The sequence below is a fragment of the Paramormyrops kingsleyae genome, chromosome 16, assembly GCF_048594095.1.
Source record: "Paramormyrops kingsleyae isolate MSU_618 chromosome 16, PKINGS_0.4, whole genome shotgun sequence".
Classification (NCBI taxonomy): Eukaryota; Metazoa; Chordata; class Actinopteri; order Osteoglossiformes; family Mormyridae; genus Paramormyrops; species Paramormyrops kingsleyae.
In genome coordinates, this window is record NC_132812.1 from 28,705,612 (window position 1) to 28,728,383 (window position 22,772).

General features: G+C 38.7%; 2 protein-coding genes across 3 annotated transcripts; both read right to left on the reverse strand.

Annotated features, from left to right (window-relative positions):
- Nucleotides 1-1,620: 1,620 nt before the first annotated feature.
- etnppl (ethanolamine-phosphate phospho-lyase) lies at nt 1,621-11,066 on the reverse strand. The gene is made up of 13 exons (XM_023828992.2): nt 10,564-11,066; nt 8,911-9,029; nt 8,162-8,321; nt 7,365-7,439; nt 6,863-6,956; nt 6,533-6,649; nt 5,729-5,811; nt 5,215-5,440; nt 4,972-5,126; nt 4,064-4,153; nt 3,792-3,922; nt 3,224-3,294; nt 1,621-2,934 (listed from the first exon to the last, which is right to left on the reverse strand). Exons 1-13 carry the CDS (start codon nt 10,617-10,619, stop codon nt 2,863-2,865), a joined length of 1,449 nt encoding a protein of 482 aa, XP_023684760.1. The 5' UTR covers nt 10,620-11,066; the 3' UTR covers nt 1,621-2,862.
- A 122-nt stretch (nt 11,067-11,188) lies between these two features.
- LOC111852761 (charged multivesicular body protein 2b-like) lies at nt 11,189-21,623 on the reverse strand. 2 transcript variants are annotated; one of them, XM_023828993.2, is made up of 6 exons: nt 21,412-21,623; nt 19,323-19,414; nt 16,636-16,830; nt 13,136-13,238; nt 12,750-12,856; nt 11,189-11,846 (listed from the first exon to the last, which is right to left on the reverse strand). In XM_023828993.2, exons 1-6 carry the CDS (start codon nt 21,443-21,445, stop codon nt 11,739-11,741), a joined length of 639 nt encoding a protein of 212 aa, XP_023684761.1. In that variant the 5' UTR covers nt 21,446-21,623; the 3' UTR covers nt 11,189-11,738. The 2 variants fall into 2 exon arrangements, with proteins under 2 accessions (XP_023684761.1, XP_023684763.1); XM_023828995.2 differs by lacking the exon at nt 11,189-11,846 and adding an exon at nt 12,383-12,664.
- Nucleotides 21,624-22,772: the final 1,149 nt, after the last annotated feature.

The window sequence follows — 22,772 nt, forward strand, 5'->3', positions numbered from 1 at the left end:
TTTCTCTCCTTTTCACTTATAACCATGAGATACTTACTGTACACTGGGCTCAATTACTGCTGAAAGAATTTCACACACTTTATATTTGTCTCACCATTCCAGTCATCTACAATGAGCAGGTTTACTCCTAACATCCATTCCAAGAGAAGTATTTCTATTGTTTCATTTAGGGATTTTCCATATGATGCATCTATCCTTGCATGCAGTTTGACTGATTGAGTTGGCGACTTGGAAAACCACAGAAAATATGGAACACTTCACGAATTTGTGTGTCATCCTTGCACCTCTGGCTGGGCGATCTTTGGGTTAAAGTGAAGCGAATGTAGCGGTTGTTTCAGCTCTCTATTGGCCAGTTGAGGAGACTGGCCCGGCATGATTGGCTGAAATGGTGGCTGAAGGCGGAGACCCCTAGGATCACCAGCTGGTAACAAGCGAGTGTGCTATCCAGACTGGCCAATACTAAGGGACAACCTTCAAGTGGCTGCTGTCCAATGAAGTCGGCTATGCTGCCATAATCCTGGCCGGGCGTCAGACGGAGAGGGAATCTGGCAACCTGAGCAAGACTCCAATAATGAGCAATAAGCAATAGGTCTTCCTCAGGTAAGTAATTAAACCACATGGCACAACATCACCACATCTCACCTACATCAATACAAAAGTACCATGTTAAACGATCCCCTATTTGATTTACACAGATAGGTATGTCAGCTCCTTCCTCAAAATGAGCGAGGCCATAAGGCAGCGGAGGCAGCTGGAAGCTCCATCACACAAGGGTCTTGTGGGATTTGCTGCGAACAAGCATTGCACCCATAAGGAGCTGCATGAGTCCAAGGACAGGGAGAAGAGGAGGTCTCTGTTTTTGATTATATGTTGTGGTCTGTGCAGTTATTTAAAGTTCATGTATGGGTAGTGAGCACTCCCTCTTCGTAGCAGCCTGCTAAATGTGCTTGTAGTACATAAGAACATAAGAAATTTACAAACGAGAGGAGGCCATTCGGCCCATCAAGCTCGTTTGGGGAGAACTTAGCTAATAGCTCAGAGTTGTTAAAATCTTATCTAGCTCTGATTTAAAGGAACCCATGGTTTTAGCTTCCACTACAATAGCAGGAAGACTATTCCATACTCTGACTACACGCTGTGTAAAGAAGTGCTTCCTCAAATTTGTTTTAAAATGTTCTCCCGCTAATTTCCACTTATGGCCACGAGTTCTAGTATTTAGACTAATATTGAAATAGTCATTTGGCTGAACAGCATCCAGACCTGTTGGAATCTTATAGACCTGAATCATATCCCCCCTTAGTCTCCTTTGCTCAAGGCTGAACAGATTCAGTTCCGCTAACCTAGTAATGGTTGTAATCGTTAGTGATAATGACTGATGATTCAGTGCACCCCCCCTCCCTCTCTGGTACCCTGTCCGTCATCCAGCTATGTCCGGTGAATTAGGGAGCAGCCGTACAAGGGACCAAAATGGATGTGCTGAAGACGTACATCCAGAGGAGGGATGCACAGCGGGCAACTGCCCAGCTCTGTGCCCTCCGAGCTCCCCCTGCCATTCCAGGCTCCTCTAAGGAGATGCCCACCACAGCCCCTGGTCAGCTTTAAATATAGTACATGCAGATCTAACAACTCCAGTGTTCTTTTATTCAGACTTATATACTCAGATATTTCCCATCCGGGTTTGTCGGAGCCCTCAGATGCAGACCTCCTGGTCTGTACAGTGGAGGCTGAGATATCAGGTCTGTCTAAATATATCTTTGAATAAATGAAATAATGTTACGTGCATAGAAATCTGCCAAATGTATATTATACAAACATATGAACTGCATATTTATTGATGTTGTTATTATTATTCATCTTTGTTAGCCCTAAAAATCCATGCTGGAGTGGGTTAAGGTAAGCAGCTAAGCTGAATGTTAGCCTTACAGTCTTTGGTGCTGGTGGTCTAGGCTGCACTAGTCTGCATGTCCTGTCTGCTTGTCTGCAATAGTAGGATAATTACATAAAGAACTTACTGCTCACACCAACTTTTCTTTACATGCCTGTTGTGCTGTGCTTAAGCTTGCCTTTCATTCATTCATTCATTCACTTGATCATTCTGTTAACATCTCTTAAATCTCTATTCACTTTTAATATCATTTAACATCATGTGGTCTGTACAAGAGGGTGCTGGACGTAGACGGATGGTACTTCATCTTGAATACTGTCTGTGTAAGATGAAGGTGGTAGGCTGGACATCTTGAGCAGATGGACCCTGCGCACTGTGCAGAATTTCAGGCCATCCAGACGTACCGGTAAGCATTTCTCTATCGGTGATGGACAGGGCTGGGCCTGTATGTCGTTATCAGCTAGAATGGAAAACCTGCTGTATAGCAGCACTTGAGCTCACTACTATCTTACATATATCAAAGATGATAAAATACAATACAATGGCATAGAACATTAATGTCATCTAAGAGCTTCGGTTTCTGACACAACCTGTTTGATCTGACATCTGACAAACTGGCCGCTTTGATCTGCTGTGACCTTTTGCTGAATTGCTGTTTGGCATGTCCAGTCATTAGCCCCCATTGTTCTGACCTAGACCCCACACCTTTCAATCACCCCCCACTGTTCTCCTTTATTCCTCCCCAATTACCCCCCTAACACACACAGGTTTGTAATTATATCTTTGTGGGGACTCTCCATTCATTTCTATGGGGAGACCTCTAATCCTAACATGACGACCTTAAATGACATTTTTATTGAACATTGTCACAAGCCACCCTTTATAATTAATGTCCACATTCCTGGTTATTTAAAAATCTGGTCTGGGTTTAGCGTTGTAGTCTTTTTATCGGAAAAATCTCGTGACTTCGTTTCCACCTAGCTGTCGACCCCGTTCAAATGGCTGTTTCTGTTTCCATGTTGTTTTTGCACAGTTTTGTCACATAATACCTGGGGGGGAAACAATTAACTTATTTTAAAAAGTAGCTTGTTTCACTTTAAAGTTGTGACAGTAAGTGACTTTTCTGTATTTTCACTTATATCCTTTAGAATGTAGATTTTATTGGTATCAAATAATCCTACCAAGATGGAATGAGAAGGAGTTCCACCTACATTGTATTCAGCTCATTCTGGACCACATGCTTTACAGTTCAATGATGTTTGATTAATGTTAGGAATGCAGAACTAGAGCAAACACATCAGAAAGTTATGCATTTGATATGCACATTTCTTGGCTTACCCCATGACATGAGTTGTGATTTGCACATCCCGCATTGCTGGGTACCGGCAGCCCCAAGGTTTTTTCAATGTCTAAAAAACAAGAAGTCAAAAAATGCTAGTATTTTATTCTTTACCTTATATTAAATAGTTTGCCTGATCGACACGGTTTAAATCCTGGAAGAAAGGAACAATCTTGCACTCTTGGGCAAGGTACTACACATGAAATATAAGCCATTGATTCATCTTCCAAACCAGAGTCGTATGGTAGCCTGGAGTATCTCCGATAGCACTGGGCATAAGGCTCAGGGCTGCCCTGGACAGAATGCCAGTCCATTGCAGGTAACTCACAGTCACACACTATGGGAAATTTAGCGATGCCAATTGCTGCCTGTCTTTGGGCTATGGGGACAAATTAGAGTTACCTGTAGGCCACCTATGGAACACGAAAAGACCTCGAAAACTCCAAATACGTGGAGTGTAGGCGTGAGGAAACACTGCTACTCACTAAGGGACCATTTTGCCCCAACGTAGAAGCAAAAATGGCAACATTTTATATATGTTTAATATTATACGTTAAACAAATATACCAGTAAGGATCTCATCGATCCTGTCCACAGCAAACTTGGCATTTTCTTCAGAGAAGCACATGGGTGGTTTGAACTTCAGAACATTCCTGTCTGGACCATCAGCACTAAGAAGGATTCGATGTTCCTTCAACCTGCCAAGATGAATAGCTTACTTTCAAAACCAGCTAGCATCTGTTTATCTTTAAATATATAAGTAGGTGCACAGAAAGGTATTGTGTAAAATACTGAATAATCCTTTTTGACTTATTATTTGAATAAGTTATGGGGCTCACTTGTAAATGACATCTTGGGCCTCTGCTGTAGCTGGAGTCCGCTTCGATCTGTCTTTCACAAGCTCAGCGCCAACAAACAAACCCACCCCCCTGCAGGCAAATGCAAAGCAAGACTATTTGTATAATGCCAAACCTTGGACTATGAACTCTTCATACAGTTCTTCATCAACAATGATCTTCCAGTTCATCTTCTAAGAAACAGGAATTGCTTATTTTGGGACTATTTTAAGATTTTTCCACATCTTCCAGCAAATATAATGTAGTAATAGAAAAGTATAACAAGTATATGGGGCTCTAAAGTAAATTAAATTGGTTGAGTCTTATGAGTAAACTTCACAACTTGAAGTAGCATGATCAGAAAATGAATCCCTAGTTACAAAGACATTAATCAACTGATTATCAAACTCTTCATAAATTATTTGGTATTAATGTCTTTTTGAGTGGCACACACTACTCTGGTAAATACTTAGCTACTTCTTAATATGGATATATGTGACAAATCAGATCTGTGTGTGATGTGTACGTTGGTGATTACCAGCTCTGTGATGTGTACGTTGGTGATTACCAGCTCTGTGATGTGTACGTTGGTGATTACCAGCTCTGTGATGTGTATGTTGGTGATTACCAGCTCTGTGATGTGTACATTGGTGATTACCAGCTCTGTGATGTGTACGTTGGTGATTACCAGATCTGTGATGTGTATGTTGGTGATTGCCAGCTCTGTGATGTGTACGTTGGCGATTACCAGCTCTGTGATGTGTACGTTGGTGATTACCAGCTCTGTGATGTGTATGTTGGTGATTACCAGCTCTGTGATGTGTACGTTGGTGATTACCAGCTCTGTGATGTGTATGTTGGTGATTACCAGCTCTGTGATGTGTACGTTGGTGATTACCAGCTCTGTTTACCTGACGTCTCCAATCAGTGGGTGCTTCTCTTTCTGTTGACGCAACAGCTCTGCCAGGTACCTCCCGACTCGCGCAGCATTGCTCTGAAGAGCCTCTTTCTCAATGACATCAAGAACAGCCAGTCCAATAGCACAGGAAACAGGATTGCCTCCAAACTGCAGCATGTTTGAAATTTAGTAAATTTATTATTTTCATAGCTTGCAATTTAAGTCAAATAAGCTACTGGTTTAAGCACAGACCCACCGTGTTGAAATACTCCATCCCAGAGGACATAAAGGCTTCAGCGATTTTCCTGGTGGTGATGACGCACGCCATTGGGTGGCCATTGCCGATGGGCTTCCCCATGGTTACAATATCAGGTACAAAATCTTTGCCCTGTAGCTGGAATGCCCAGAAGTGGGTTCCTGCACGGCCGAAGCCCACCTGTATTTCGTCTGCAATGAAGATACCCCCTGCCGTCCGCACATGTCTAAGGAAGGAAGGGGGTATGGTGACAGAATATGTGAGAGAGGGATTTCCATGTGGGACCCTTACCTAGTGCTACACAAGCTATGGAATGTGCTTTAACTGCAATAGATTGCACAGATATGATATAGATGAGCATGTCAAATGTTTCATAAAGAAATATATATCATTTTTTTGCATTTGAAATAAAAACACAATCAGGTCGTAGTCCTGTTTTACACATTGAATAATCACCTTAAAGCTGTAAGGAACAAACAAATCATATGTAAAAGGAATAGAAAACCAGTCATACTGTGCCACTTTCTGGAAGTATCCTTGAGGTGGGATGACCTGCCCTCCACAGCTCTGCAAGGACTCGGCGATGAAAGCTGCAATCTACAAAACCGCATACTGTGTGAGTGAGGCTTACAATAGCAAGGACTACATTTAGAAGGACTGTAGACAATGACTGTTCTATGAAAAATGACGTAAGCAGGTAAATAATACGCCTTGTGATAATAAAATGCACAATTTCATGCACAACTTGCAGCTTTCATATTGATAGTAATGATGTGAAAATCAAAGGAATCTATGGTACTTATTGCAGAGCTGCTTTTAACTTCAGGTTATTGTGACAAACATGATAACAAATCATTTACTCAAACTGGGATCCTAGGATAAATCGCACAAATAAAGTACAAACTTCACTTATTAGTTTAACAGAACTTAAAGCTCAGGGAAAGATACTGTGATTCTTTATGGGATACATAATAATCAGCTGACTTTACAAAAGTCTTCTTATGGAAGGGGACTATTATTCTTTCTTGGTTTTACAAAGTTCCTTCTGATCCTTTAATACAAAACACTTTATAATAATAATAATATCCATCCATCCATTTTCCAAACCACTTATCCTTATAATATAATATAATAATTTATAATTATAATAAAGGCCTGCACAGAATGGGGAAGAAGCCCTGACACGACAGATGTTGAGAAACTATGTTTCTGGTTTGTCTTTGGGGGGAAAGTGGACTTTGAGTTCCATTTATACCTAATGACACTCATTCAGGAGAAGGGGAGCTCCTTCATTCCTCAGGCTCAGCAGGGGACGTACCTTCTGCCCTTTCTTATGGGCGTCCTGAATGATGTTCTCCACCTCGTCTGAGTAGGCGGTAGCAGCGTCAGGGTGATCTTCACGGTGCTTCCCTCGATAGATATCAGGGCTGGGAGCCTTGAGGACATTACTTCAGTTTTTATAAACAGTATTATATTGCTACTATACTATATACCATATTGTAAAGTTATGCATTCTCTCTAATTACTCATATAAATGAGTCATATATTATTGTCTGTTTAATAGCTATAATAATGATATGAACTTGAACCATTTTTGTGGTACCTTTGAAACTATCTGTACACTCAACAGCAACATTTGCCTCCTTACCACATAAACTAATTGGCTGTGCTGTGACCCTGTCATCTGGTGAAACTTATATGGGCTGATGTCAATGAGGGATGACACATGACCATGGTAGGCACTGGAAAAAAAACAACCTGTGCAGCATCACATATTATACATTATACTAGGCAGACAAGGGGCTCTGTAATGGTACCACTGATAAAGAACTTAATTAGTAAGCCATCCTGGTGTATGGGGTATAAAAAGGGGTTAAAAGTCACTTTGAATGAATACATCACTAACTAAATGTTACAGGATCCCAGTTAACTTATTCCCTGAGTTGTATGTTCAACAACCAACTCTAAATGTTCATGACTCTCAACTCAGTCTTTGATAAAAGTCTAGCTTTGCATCTAATGTTTCACATAGTCTAACTAAAAAATGACAGAGGGAGACCTTGAATAGTCACCCCCCCCCCCCCACACAAATGGACATTGGCTTTTTTGTTGATTATGTGCTGTGTGAAATAAAAGCACTGTTGACTTACTGGTCCAAAGTGATGATGCCTTTGTGGCCAGTGTACTGCCAAGCCAGCCTCAAGGCCAGGTCATTGGCTTCGGAGCTGCAGGAGAAATGCATACCAGTTATACATTTCCTAGCAAGTAGGTCAGTGGTACAAAGTATCCTTCTGAACAGGAGTCTACAGCTGCAATGTTTCAGCATTGAATGATCAGTATCATTTATGAAGTTAGTGCTCTGTCTTTTACTCTATGCCTGTTGACCTCTATTGATGACCTTTGCCTTGTTTTTACAATGATATTGTTAGTTACTTAGACATCTTAAGAGTAACATGAATATCAGCATTAATTATATATTTTTATCATGAGTTTAAGCCTTCATACTTCAGCCCTGGAGAGCAACATAATGTAGTAGTAATTTAATGTAATGTTAGTACATTTTAAGTGTATTGTTTGTCAATTTTAAGTACACTCTATTATATTTTCAGTTCAGGAATTTTTGACATAAATCATTTTTCAAACGGATAAAAGCCTTTGCTTTCTTATGGGAAATGGGAATATATTTTTTTTTCATAGATCTTGAATATCCCTTTGAGTAAAATCCATATTGATAAAGTCACTGTATATGTTTATAAGCTTAATTCCCAATCTGTGGTGCTTTCAAGGAGCTGTTGAGGTTAACATCTGAAATTAGCGTTAATGTTCCATCTTGACCATGCATGGCTGGGCTATATGGTGGATTGGAAAATGTATTGGACGATGTACTGAAAAAACTGAAGTGTAAATATTTGAAATCAAGTTAGCACATCTGAAGACAGATCTGTACCCTGAATTGACAAAATAGCAAACGGAGAGGCTGTCTGGCAGGGTGGCCTGAAGGCGTTGGGCGTATTCTACCAAGTTATCATGCAGGAAACGTGAGTTGGTGTTCAGGATCTCCATCTGCATGGCCCCAGCCTTTACCACGTCTGGGTGACAGTGGCCAACTACAGGAATAACACAACGCAAGTTTTTATAATCCAAAGGACATTGATTTACTGGCAAAAACGCCACAAGCAGTGAAAACTGTAAAACTCACATTTGAAAAATGCTACATATCACATAACATGCCAGATGTTTTACTCCCTGTTCTGTATTTTTGGTGAATCTCTACTGAAGTTTCTGTTTTTGAGAAGAGGGTAACTTTTAACATATGTGGTGAGAACCCGGTTTTGCAGTTTTTTTTATATAAAATATGTAGCAATGAAAATGTATACAAAATGCCAACCACCTCCCTTTGACGAACATGATCTTTCTTATAAATGCATCACAGATGTTATACATTGATAAAATAATATAAAACTATATTGAAACTATTTAGTCAAGACACAAACAAATTATTGTAAAATACCTTGACAGCTTTTATTTTTTAACTCAAAAGAGTAATTCATTTTTTAAATCTATGGATAAAATAATTTTGCAAAACGCAAAAACTGGACTCAGCTCAATTTCAGTCAGTGCTCATCACTGAGCATTAATATTAAGGGATGTCCAGCCTCCACTAAGAGAATACAATTTGCGCTAGGTTTTGCTCACCATGGGCGACATTGTTAATGCAGTCCAAATACCTCTCTCCTCTTTCATCGTACATGTACTGGCCTTTGGCACGAACGATCTTGATGGGGTCTTGGCCAAAGAAAACCTTACAGGAAGGGCTAAAAAATTGGGCTGACGTTAGCATCTGTTTCATACTCAAATAATATACTAGCAGAATCGATCTTTTTATATTTAAGTGAATTTGTACACTTAGTAATATTATTATTATCTATTATTCTAATGGGAAATTTTAGTCATACTTGTGGCTATTCATAAAACACTGACTTAAAATGTATTGCAGTAACCTTGAGGTCTTCAAATAGCCAAGTCAAATGCTACAGTTTGGACCTGTGATGTAACATGCAGGTTGTTTCACACAGAGAGTACTGTAGCAAGCTGATAAACTGGTTCATGAAAGGTAAATGATAAGGCCGTACAGCTAAGGTGAATTATATAATATGCTAACTACCATATCAACCATTTGAAAAAGTTTGGTGAAACCGTTTAATCACAATCAAGTAGTGATTAAATGCCAGTTGTATGCTAAGTGGTCAACCAGGATTTCTTGCTTAGCTGGATAACTTGTTGGATTTAAGGTAGTCTGGGCTAAATGGGCTTCATCATCGTTCACCTACATTTAGCCCAGACTACCTTAATTCTCACAAGTTGTCTGGCTAAGCAAGAAATCCTGCTTCGTAGAACACCCCCCTGCATAAAAACAAACATGTAAATAAAAATGTTGAACAATTCCCCTGGAAATGCATATCCAATATAGCCCAACTTGATTTGTACTTTCTTACTCACCATCACATACTTACCATCATAAATCTCCCCATGGTGGGAATATTAAAATACATGCAATAATAAACACACTTCAGTGTTTGATTCAACAAAACATCACAGAAATGGTATATTTTTCCCCTCTAGCTTTTTATCTTTCACCTTGCACATTTTTAGAGCAAATTTGTTTAGGGGCAGTTTCTTTTAAAAGCTTTCTTTCTGAAGAAATTTGATTAAATTATTTGTTTTACAGGAATTTCCTTTTGTAACAATTGTATTGTATAAGCATTTATTCTAGTTTAGAAACACAAACCATATTCCTGGACGACTAAAATACGATGTATAGAATAGTGGGGATTTCACATAAGAATGAGGCACTGTGAATGTTCTGTGTGAAATCAAGTTAGCAGAATCAAATTAATATTTTTTTTTGTTTTATGTCTGCAGTATACAGCCAACCAATATTAACTGGTCATTTTTCTCATTAATAATTATTATTTTCTACTAATTTTTACCTACTGTGGACTAGATAAATCTGAGTCCTCAGTGCACTACTTTTTGCAATTTCAATATGTGTATTTGTATAAACAATTGCAACTACATAGTTTTCTGTAAATAATAATATTTTTTAGTTTTTGGAATATCTTACATGAGTACACGTTAACCTAGGTATACACAAATTTCATAGAAATGTTTCATTTAGGAATACAGTATATATCTTCCGGTTAAAAAAAAGTATGATAATTTAACTGCTTTTTATTTAAGCTATCAAAGACATAGTAAGTACACTTTTACATTTACTATGTTTACTAGACAACCAATCAAGTGACATAATCTGACGAGATTTTATATATTATGTAAACAAACTCTTACCCAATATACTTATGCCTTAGATCAATTGTCTTCTTTTTATCAAATGTTTCTGCCATTTTTTATGATAACAGAGCAACAGCAATGATTTAGCCTGCAATAAATAGTCTCAGTCTTTTCGATGTGCTGTACTTAACCTTGTCTTCGCAATATCATCGCTGGTATTGTTGACACAGGCAGACTGGTCAAGGGTCAGATCTTCCCATAAGACTTTTTTTTCCTCTGGAAAAGTGCATTATTTTTAGGTAAGATATGCCACCTGTCATGCTTGTTTTAGGTTCCTGGTGGATTTATATTTTGTGATATCCAGCAATATGAAAATAGGGTTCATAAAAATGGTACTTTTTATTTGCCCAAATTTAGTTTAATAATTAACTATGAAATTTAAGTGTGTGCATCTGCATGTACATACTGAAACAGAAAAAGGTGTTTAAATTCTTCTTGTTATTTCTTCCACTTCCAGTGTCAGTCACAGTCCTAGTCACAGTAAAAATATACCGGTGTTTCTTTCACTATACAGTGCTACAGTAATCACTGGGAACTGCATAGTAAAGTTAAATATTTTTCAGTGGTGCTGATAGAAATGTATACAGCATATATAACTAAACAAAAATGATATCCACAAAAGTTCACCAGCCTTCATAGGAAGGGTCCCAGACATTTTATTAAATAAAATACCCCAGTCCCCATGGACCAAAATTATATCTACAGTATAATCCTAACCTATTTTGTATTCATGCAGTCTGGTATAAGACTATTCAAATTTGAAAATGCATAACTGGAATTCCAGATCTCCAATAAAAAAAAATCCAATTGAACATGATTCATGTCTCCCTCTATAATAACCCACCACTTGGAGGAAGAACCACTTGGACACGGTTAATCTGTACGTGTTACACAGAGTACAATGAACTCCATTCCAAATTTCTGTAATTCCAGTTCCCTTTTTCTGAGCATCAAACATCTTTGCCTGAGTAAACAGGCAAAAAAAAAAAAAAAAAAGTAGTTTTCCATGTAGTTAGGAAAGTTTTTAGATAACTATCATGAGTCAATATGTTGAGGAAACCTAAAAAAAGATAAAAAATTAAAAAAAATTAGGTCCCTGAAGCAAAAACAATCAATTAGATTTTACACTCCACACTTAGTCACCAAGAAGTGACTTGGGCATGTGACGTTAATTAGTCCATTCCAAGGGTCTTCAGCTGCCTCTCGATATCCTCATCTGAAAGTACATTGGAAGTAGAGGGAAGTGGAACGCTGTGCCCAGCAGAGGGAGCTCTTGCCAGCTGTAGAAAATAAATGGTAAGCTTTTTGAATGGTGCTCATTGCAGTTTTTGTCATGTTTAGCCACAATTTCACCTGCAAAAGTCCATAACTTATTCAAAATGTTTAAAGATCACGTCAATTCAACACTATGTCATGAATTTAAATATCCTGTTATTCTTGCTTAAACCACGACCATAAAAATGCTAAAGAATAGTGTCAGTCTGATGATCCTGAAGATGTGTTTCTTTAACTCATTTCTTATTGATACTGATAAGATCACCCCCATAAGATAAGGCCAACAGCTACACAACTTGAAATCTGATAATATGCTTCCTTTTGTTTGATCGCAATAGGAAATGCTTACAATGCTGTGAATAAATGTAATGTTGATGTGGGGGGTTACAAATAATGCATAATAATTACGCAAATACGGATAATAATTACGCAAATACGGATAATAATTACGCAAATACTGACATTCAAGGATTTTGCTTAAACAATTATGAAAAACCTTTAGAAGAGGTATTTACCTTATTTTTTGTATTTTGTCTCTAAAAAACACTCCAACAGGAGCTAGAACCAAAGACTCTACTGCGAAGAACTACTTTTCACTACATCGTCACTGGGCTTCATTGCTAAGGTAGGAATAGTAGTTTGTGCTGATCCAGAAATAGTGCAGCTCAAATGGGCTTAATGCAATGAATATCCTTTTGTTACTTTGTGACAGACTGCAGATACTCGCCAGGTCTCATAACTAAATCTGTCATTTCTATCAAATACCAAGAATCAGCTGGGTCCACAAAAAAGTCTAGATTGGACTATGGATCTGAACAACAACCTAAAAGCAAGAGAGCAAAATGCTGACAGAAAGTCATAAATTAGCATCTAAGAAAATGGTGGAACAGAGGAAAAGGTCCTCTCACCTTTCCTGAGATCTCGATTCCAATTTCATCCAGCACTTGGTTCACAATCTCCTGAGATTCCTCTTCATCACTGGACTCATCAAAAATCTCATCCAGGGTATTATTGACTAAAAAAAAAAAATGACAAAATCATTATCAAAATCCATAATATCATTAGCTATTGAGACTATATTCTTATAGAAACATCAACAGAATCACAATAGATACTGTGGCCTATAGTTACTAGTCCTTTGTAGTTAATCCTTCATTATGATCTCAAAAATATATCAAACATATTGGCAAGTGGACGAGGACATATTAGTACACAGGCATTCGAAGCATGCTGCCCTTCCTGGCTGTGTAGATGCAGTACTCTAACAGTCTCTATCAGAATCACAGATTCTTACTCATTTCTTCTGTCATCTCCATCTTCTGGTTTTCTTTCTGGAACTCCTGCATTGTCTGCAAGGTCTTTCTTGGGTCCATTTTCTTATTGACTGTCTGCATAGTCTGAAGGAGAGTGTAATTAGTCAAACCCTGGATATAGCAAGCTAGTTCGCACAGCACCTCAGACACGTCACACTGTCTGCTACTCTGTTCATTTATTTCTCGTGAACATACAGTATTTATATAATGAAAGGAGCTGGAAACAGCACAGATCTGCCATACTTCGAAATTGCTCAGGAAAAGTCACGATTATTTTGTTTTAATATTTGATTTTTTATTGTTTCCTGACAGAAAGGCAAAAAGAGATAGATCAGGCTCTTGTGAGACCCATTGTAAAGGACTCATAACCATTTCCAAAAATGTCACCCCAATTATACCCTTCAATCCAGAAATGCCCCCAAGATCACAGTCCGTTCTCAATACCAACAGAGCAAGGACACGGTAACGATAGAGGTGATGAAAGCAAAAGCCGTGTGACTCCGTACGTGTCGCCCTCAGTTAACACGGATGCTTTACTTAGCAGCGACAGGCCGTCTAACTGACAATCAAAATAAACTATGCACCACTTTCCTGGGGTATCAAAATTCCCTGAGAGACACACAGCTGATCATATAATAGTGTTACAACCATGTCTAGTGTTTGGTCACCTAGAATGGTGCGTGTTGTGTGTGTACGTGGTAGGCAGGGGCAAGGGAGGGGAAAAAGGAAAAAATTAGACCATAATGTATGTATATAAAAGGAAATTGAACAGTATACTTTAGGGGATTTACCGTTCATCCAAAAGAGTTCTTCTAGTTGCAAGGGAAATAAAGGAGAAGGTCAGATGTCTTGGCCCTAGTTATGGTCAAATGAAGCTTCATGAACCATTTGCTGTATTCCTTGACCCCACTAGATGGTGCTCTTGATTTGCTTTGAGCCCTTTTTTGAACAGAAAGCACCATCTTGTGGAGTCAGATAATACAGCGAATGGCTCAAGAAGCTTCATTTGATCACTACAATGCTCCCAATATTATTGCTTGTGTGCAGCTTTTACAAAAATGCCACATGCCTTGTTTTTTCACATAACGAATGGTGGTGAAAAAAGCCACCATCAACCCTCAACAGCAAAAGCATCAAACCTCTGATTTGCATGAAATATACCTGCAGCCTCAGCATATAGTTTACTACTTCAGGTGTAGCGGTACTGATGGCCAAATAAAGCTTCATGAACCATTTGCTGTATTCTTTGATCCCACTAGATGGCGCTCTCTGTTCAAAAAGTGCTCAAAGCATGCCCCAAAGCAAACTAACAGCACAATGTAGAGGCGCCAAAAAAAATACAGCAAATGGTTCATAAAGCTTAATTTGGCCATATCTACTGTGGCAGCACGGCAAAGCAACAGCTCTCAAAAATCCAAGAGCAGATGGGAAAATCCAAAATGAAACTTATCCAAAAAATTTAATCCAAATGTAATGGCACCTTTTTAATATTCCAGCACTTGTATCAGCAGCTTGTAGCAGTGGTAGCAACCGTAGCCGCGCTCAGGACCAACACAACTGCATTAAACAGTGCTGCTAATGAAACAGTCAGTGTGTTCAGGTTCTTGCTGTCTCCAATCAAGCCAATGTGGAACTGGCAATGGAAAAAAGAGGTTCACCTCAAAAATGTATATCACTTAGGCTCAAAAAGAAGGACACCCATAAAAAGGTGTTATATATTAGGTATATTAGGCGGAGGTATATTATACACATATTATGGAAGCTGAGAATGGCGTATCTGTCCAGATATTTATCTCGTTCTCTCGAGATTATGCTATAAAAAATAATTTCAAGCACACCATTGGCCAGTGTAGCACTTGTTGTTGACAAGGAGCTGGGTAGGGGGGAGGGGAAAAGGAGGACAAGGGGGCTGAAAGAAGGACAACACACCGAACAGCAGTCCAGACAGTCCGGACGAATGGTCACCCTAGTACTGTGCTGCCATCTGCGTAAGTTTGCAAACACAAGAAAGTCATTTTCAGCCATCAGTATCTGCAATTACAGCGAGATACTGAAGAAAGGCTCTTGGATTATTTTTATGGCAGAGTCAGCGAAAGCAATTCAGTTTCTTTGCTGATGCTGAGGTTCAGCTGTATCCCCTACACCCTGGAAGTGACCCCCTAGATTTCTGCAATGTTTCAGCCTTTCTGTCAGTTAACAGAAACATGTCTCTCCCTTCCAGCAACCTCAGTGCCTTGTGAGTGACTGTTCTTTAAAGCTGGAGGGATTTTGAGCAAGAGGAGAAATAGACTCACTCCAAAGACAGCTGAACAGATGGTCTTCCTTAAAGATAACATTACACAAGCTCAGTGCACAAGCACTCGCCCTACAAATCCCTATGAATCATATTAAATTATAAACCAAGTAAAAAAATAATAATAAATAAATAAATAAATAAATAAATAAATAAATAAAAATAAAAAAATCAATAAAAACAAACCTTTAACGGTTCTGACAAATGTAGGCTTATGAAATAATCAACAGATTCTGCTGAAATTGATGAAATCACATCAGTGCCAGAATATGCCTTTAATAAAGTTACCTCCATTTATCCATTTTCTGAAACCACTGATCTAATCAGAGTCACTGGGGGTCCAGAGCCTATTCCGGAGGCTATGGGCACAAGGTGGGAAACAACCCAGGGTGGGGCACCAAACCATCGCAGGGCACACTCACACACACTAGTCACTCACACATGCACACCTACGGCCAATTTGCTAACAACAATTAGCCTCAGCATGTCTTTGGACTGTGGGGGGAAACCGTAGTACTGGGAATGACATGGGGAAAACATGCAAACTACACATACATGGAACCCTGATGGAGATTCGAACCCATGTCCCAGAGGTGCCACCTATGCATAAAGTCACCTGCATACTGTTTTCGAAGGTTTCTATGCTGCCACAGTGCCTTGGTTTCCATGGAGTGCTACTTGGCCACTAGATGTCGCAATGAAACAATGTTTTAGCAAGGCTCAGTTGTTCATTGGTTCAATCGTTTCAATCTTCCAAAGGCCCCTTCTTGCCATTACTACAAAGCACTAATCAAAGAACAAGAATGTGGCTTGTGCTATGAACAGAACGCTGAGTAAAAATAATCTCGGAGGCTTTCTTCAGTATCTCGCTGTGACTGCAGATGTTGATGGCTGAAAATGACTTTCTTGTGTTTGTAAACTTACGCAGATGGCAGCACAGTACTAAGGTCATCTCAAGTTTGTTTTTGTGTAAATTACGATCCTCTCCCCATAAAGGAAAATAACCAAGCATGCTTATAAAAAGATCTCCCATTCAATCAAACATCCCACTACTTTAACTCTTTTAAATTCTTTAGAAGCAGATCGCTGTAAGGGCATTCCTATTTTCCCTAAAAAACCAGAATCAGACATTGCATGTCAATAAACATCGATGAATAGGAAGTAAGGAAAAAGGATACCGTCTCTTACTTTGGCTGTTGTGGACATAACTCCCGCCATCTTCATCTGAGAATTTAAGACCTTGGTCTGCGTAGACATGGACGTGACCTTAGAACTGACAGCATAGGTTCGGTTCTTTTGCTTCCTCAGTTGGACCAGCTGCTTGGCGAGGATTTTGCAGGCCTCCCTGTTACCAGTCTTGGCCATTTTCTTGATTTCTAGCTCCTGTGAGAAAAGTGTGAGTGGTAGTCGGTCAGACCTGGAAAAACATTAGCACAGACCTGTGCTTTCTAACCGACAAGATATCGTAAGGTTTCATCACAGAAGAAAGAACCGACAGTCGATTAACTGTAAAGCTAATAAGTTAGTAGCATATGTGGGTGGGGTACAAATCTGGCGTGTGAGTCAGGCGACTGCATAGGTTCACATAATTTCTCTCACACCTCCTCCATCTTTCCGCTGGTTATTTATATTTGTGTGTTTTTCTTTTGTTTCTCATGCGCTTGGATCCAAGTCAAGCTAATGGACATATTGATGTTTGTTTGTTCTGACCCTGTTGAAACTGCATCTTTTTTGTGTCCAGGAAAATTGTTCTGATGTGCCCATGTTGTTCATTTGATTCAGTCCCAAAAAAGGAGAAATGCCACAAAAAAATGTCTGTCTTTTTCTTTCCAAATTCCTCACAGTCACATATCTGTTGCTTATATATATATGTGTGTGTGTGTGTGTGTGTGAGAGAGAGAATTAGGTTTATATTACATTGTGAGGACCAAGTTTTTCTGACATTGTGGGGAACATTTTTCAGGTTCCCACAATAATCTGTGAATGCAATCAAGAAAATAAAAATGCCAAAAGTCTTGTATTTTGTTTGGTTACATATGGGTAAGGTTAGGGCTGGGTAGGGGTTAAGGTCGTCATGTTGGGATTAGAGGTTTCCCCATAGAAATAAATGGAGAGTTCCCACAAAGATATAATTACAAACCTGTGTGTGTGTGTGTCTGTGTGTCTGCATGCGCACGTGCAAAACTCTAAGCCAGCCAAGGGAAATAATATTTCAATTATGGTTATGTTGGTATAAAACTACGACTATATCTCTGTAGTGTGTCAAATTAGCCATTTCAAAACCTTAAAGTCACTGACTTGTACACCTTGCTTGGGTAATCAATACCTCATGTAGTTAATTCACTAATTTTGTTGATTAATTAAATGAGCTATTGGTGAAATTTAACAAACAAATAGAATGGGCGGGGGTCCCCCCCCAGGAAAGGTTTGGGAAGATTATTTACATTGTTTCTCTCTTCCTGGGTTACAGTGAGTATTATCAATCAAAGAGCTGTGGCAGAAGCTGCTTTTCCCTTCTTGCTAAACAAGCCAATAAATGCATAAATCAGAATGTAACACCTCCTCTCCAGACACCAATAAATGCATTTCTTAGCGCTACACTATTTCTTCTGAGGATTCAAATTAAGTCGACATACACCAAGCAGCACAGTAAGTCATAAAAATACAGGTTCACATTATTTTGTGCTAAGGCTGAAATATTAGGCAATAAATGGCAGTGTTTGATTATGATTTACAGTCCTGTCAGCTACACACGCTGGGCTGAAGATGGAAGTGGGAGTGACAGATTGGCTGCTGGCATCATGAAGTACTTGATAAATGCGGACAGGGACATACGGATTTTCACATGCTTAGGAGAACAGTGTCAAAATGGATGAGACTTTATGTGCGAACTGTACTTCTGCATTGTACATCATCTATTTTTACATCTACATCAGACGCGTAACAGAAGCCTTTTCATCACGAGTAATGATGCTCACATCACAACTTAATTTGGCACAGGGAATGTTCCAGGACTGAGCAAAGAGGACATATATGCAACTTCAAAATATAGGCCAAAAAAAGTTCCTAAATCAAAAACAAGAATGTATGCATGCACAAGTACCCACACGTACACAAGGCATGCAATCAAACAGCATATGAAGATATAACAATTGTATTATAGACCAACAGATATTAAATTTAGAAACTGTCAGAAGCAACTAAAAAAATAATAAAATGAAAACAGCCGAGCCATTACTCATACTGTTTATGCAAAACTGTTCTGATGTCCATTAATTCTCAAACTTCCAGTAGAAATATTTGTATTATTTAATTAATCTGACAGAAAAACACATGAATAAAAAAATCACTCATCATCATAGTTATTTTCATTGTTAAATGAAAATAAATACGATCAATAGACAGACAGACAGACAGACGGATAGACAGATAGATAAGAAGTTTTACTGAATAATTAATAAATACATTTTTATTTTGCTATTCACAGGAAAAGTTGTCATCTTTTTTTTTCAGCATGACAAGATTCCTGCATAATAAAAAATAGCTATTACTTTATAAAATATTTAATATGTAAAATTGAGGAGATTTTAGAATCAAAACGCAGAGTTAGGCAGTACGCTGGAGTAGTTAGGCCTAAGGGCCAACAGTGATATGGCTACACCACTGGCTTTTGGATTTGAACCCACAACAGTTCTGGCATAGGTATCAGATCCCTAACAGAGAGAACTACACACTGCCCCGTTTATTTCTCTATTTATGGTCATTTTAACTTAAGTTATATCTTTGGCTTCAGATAGCATCAATTGTGAAATTGTAAAAAGCACTTACATTCACAGCACTGAGCTGAATCTGTCTCCATGACACTACACACTCACCATTTGCTTCTCCTGTCTTTCCAGTGCCCCTCGATCCCTGGTGATCTGTCTCTGTGTGCGCAGCAGCTCCTTATGCTGATCTTTGATGATGTCTGTATCAGAAACAATGTTTTCTAGACCTCAAAGCATGTTGTTGATAATCAAGGACCAATGAATCATCAGATGGCTTGATCTTTGTTTTAATGTGACTGACAAATATACTGAATGTGTTGCATGTTTTAAAAGCACCGATTTTTTAAAATACACCAGAAATAAATAGTGGGAACTAGACCCCAGGTATGTTTTTAAGCAGTGCTTAAAGTACCAGTTTGTACCTTTATGGATACAATTACTTGTCACTGAGGCTCTATCCTCAAGGGTCTGCCAGCTGTACCCTAACGGTAGGTAAATGCACCTTTTAAGGTAAAGAAATAGACTCTGAGGAACATCTTGTACCATTGGGAGTACATTATTGTTGTTTGTAACTTGGGGAACAAAACTGTATGAGGATCATAACCTTTTTTCTGACATTGTATCAGGTGTCTTTCAGTTTGATTAATTTTGATTGCTTGAGAGTTTACCAAGTAGTTTGGTTCATTTAAAAAGGTCTGAAATTGCAAAAAGAAAATGGTGAGGATGAAAAAGCTCACCTTCCAGGTGTTTTCAGTGTTCATGAATTGAAAGCTTGCTCATTGTATGTTTTTCACAGGCTTGCATTTTGTACTGTGTATCTTGCAGCCTAGAATATTTTAGGTCACCTTGTCTGTCTGATAGCATGCCCAAGGCACTTAACAGGAGTGTGCGGCGATACATTATTACAGCATAGATACTAAATTGCTTGTGGTGCACGGAAAAATAGGAAGAAGGAAAAATGTCAGAAGGAGAGGAACCAAAAAAACCTCTGAGGGTTCAAGATTGACTCAGTAGGCATGCGGGTACTGCAGAACGCAAAAGAAATTATCAAGCTTTTTGGCAGATGCTTTTTCCTGGGCACTGGTGTGTGACTCTGTGGGTTGCTGGTCGAAATCCCATGACTAATGGTGTGATGCTGCCATCGGGCCCTCGAACAAAGGCCTTGATCACGGTTGCCTCAGGGACGTCTGACCCTGCTCAAAATACCTAATACAGACGGAATCTAAATTACAAACTTTGTCCAAAACCACATACATATAAGGAAGCATGAGGTATGAGGACGGGATCAGGACAGCGTGTCCGTGGAGCAGTTAGGCTCAGGGACCTTGCTCAAGGGCCCAACAGCGATATGATTGCACCACCAGACATGGAATTTGAACCCGCGACATTTCAAATACTGGCACCCCTAGCCCACTGACCTATACCCTCCCACTGCAGAAATCATCTGCCAATGGAAGTGCCAGTATACATAAAGAGCTCGAAAACATATAAGGTAATACTGAATGTTCATTACATAGGATTTCATCAGTTTAGAACAAATCGGTTATGAAATGTGTCAGAGTTTTCAGTATTTAAAATGTAGTGAAAGTGGTGATTATTATGATCATTATTATGGTTACTATTTCTATTATTATTATTATTATTATTATTATTATTATTATTTTATTATTAGAAGTAGTAGTAGTATATAAACTACAAGAATAATAATAAGATATTGTCACTATGGCATGTTTATAACTTTCCTACGCGTCTTAAAATGATCGGATGTGAGATTTTTTTTGTCTTGGATTTGAACTGATTTTTAATAAATAACGGCTATGAAACCTGCCGGACTCCAATGAAAACCATCACACGAACAACAAGACATTCTTCTTGACGTAAATAACAAGCCGCTATGAGACCAACATCGCAACCGATGCCCGATTGTCAGCAATGTAATTTCATAGCTCATACTTTAAAAAAACAAAAACTACAAAACAAACTTATGGGCCATAAAGAGCCAATATTCAACGAACACGTATGCTGTTTAATTATACAGATCCTCATATTAGTTAAACGTAAATTATGTCAAATCGCTGTCTGACAATAAATGTACTACAAATTGCACCTGAACGAAACACGTCATTTTAATAGGAGGTAAAAAGCATAATTAAAAAGACAATTAATATGCAGCGTTTCATGCTGAAAACACACTCACCATCTACCGTCTTCTTCTTAAATAAGGAAGCCATTTTTAGACCACTGAGGCAAATCAAACTACGAGTCCTTTTACACCTTTTCGTTGCTTCTTAAAAATAGATAGTAGCACTAATGACATTTGCGTGACATGATTCCCTAGTTGTTAGAGAATCGGCTTCTTTGCCCAAGACAGCCGCGAACTCACGTTCTGTGACGTCATCAACGGACTCAACCGCCATTCGCAAAGGGACCTCAAGGGGTCGCTGATGATCCAATTTCTCTGGATGCTTAGTACATGGGGTGTCTCTTTGAGTAAAGGCTACCCCATAAATGTGGACCTGCAGGACGTGCCAAAATAAAAAGGTAATTATAGGGTTGCCAACTTCATCAGCTGGCTGGAGTGAGATGCATGCAGACTTACAGGTAACAGTTTTATTACCATGTAAATGGTCCGTAAGGTTTGCAAAATACTCCAACGCTTTTGAAGTGGCTAATTTTAGGTTTATAATAGAATAATATAGATTTGCCGTAAGATTTTTTGTGTAAGCGTGAGAGTCTGGAAGCCTCACGCCAGTTGCGTAAAAATTGGCAAACCTGTGATATAAAAACTAACAAAAGTCACCGTGGGTTTCATATCTTTAAGTTATTTTCAAATAAAAAAAGTTATCAGTGCGGGGGTCCGTCCGTTCATATCGTTTAGCATGTTACTATAGAAATTAAAAAGTAGTATGGATAAGCAGTCTGAAGAAGGATAGATGTATGGTATTACTAGTACTACAACCATCAGTGGTGTGTCACATATCATGGTGCAATGCCTAAATGTCGTTATGACTGGCAGCCATACCATATTCATACTATTTTCTGATATTGCAGTGAAAATTGTCTAGCGACGAATACAGAATACCGAAAACGACCTATGTCCGGCGTCACATAGAATTAATTGTAAACATATATTTCACTCTATCTTTCGTTTTGTTACTGCAGCGACACAAAAAAAAAATCACTAAGACTGTAACAGAAATTTATCACTGAGGGGGGTCGCAGAGCAGACTGGAGGGAGATTCACATCTTCTGGGCTGCAGGGTATCTACCTTCCGTTTCCCCCACTCCTCAGAGTCGTTTGGGCTTTACATACTGTTGATTTTTATGTATATCAGTTGCTGTCTCTTACCATGTATTTCAATTCCAATTTCCCATTGTATTCGCACAAAATTAATCTATTGAAGCAATCGGTGCAATTGTTCAAGTACAATTGTCTCTGATTGGTCCTGTAGTGTACAGTAAGCTCTGGTAATCACAATGGATTACATTATTACACTGACAAATTTAATTATTTTCACATATTATTATTAGCATTACTTGTTCTTAGTACCCCCTACT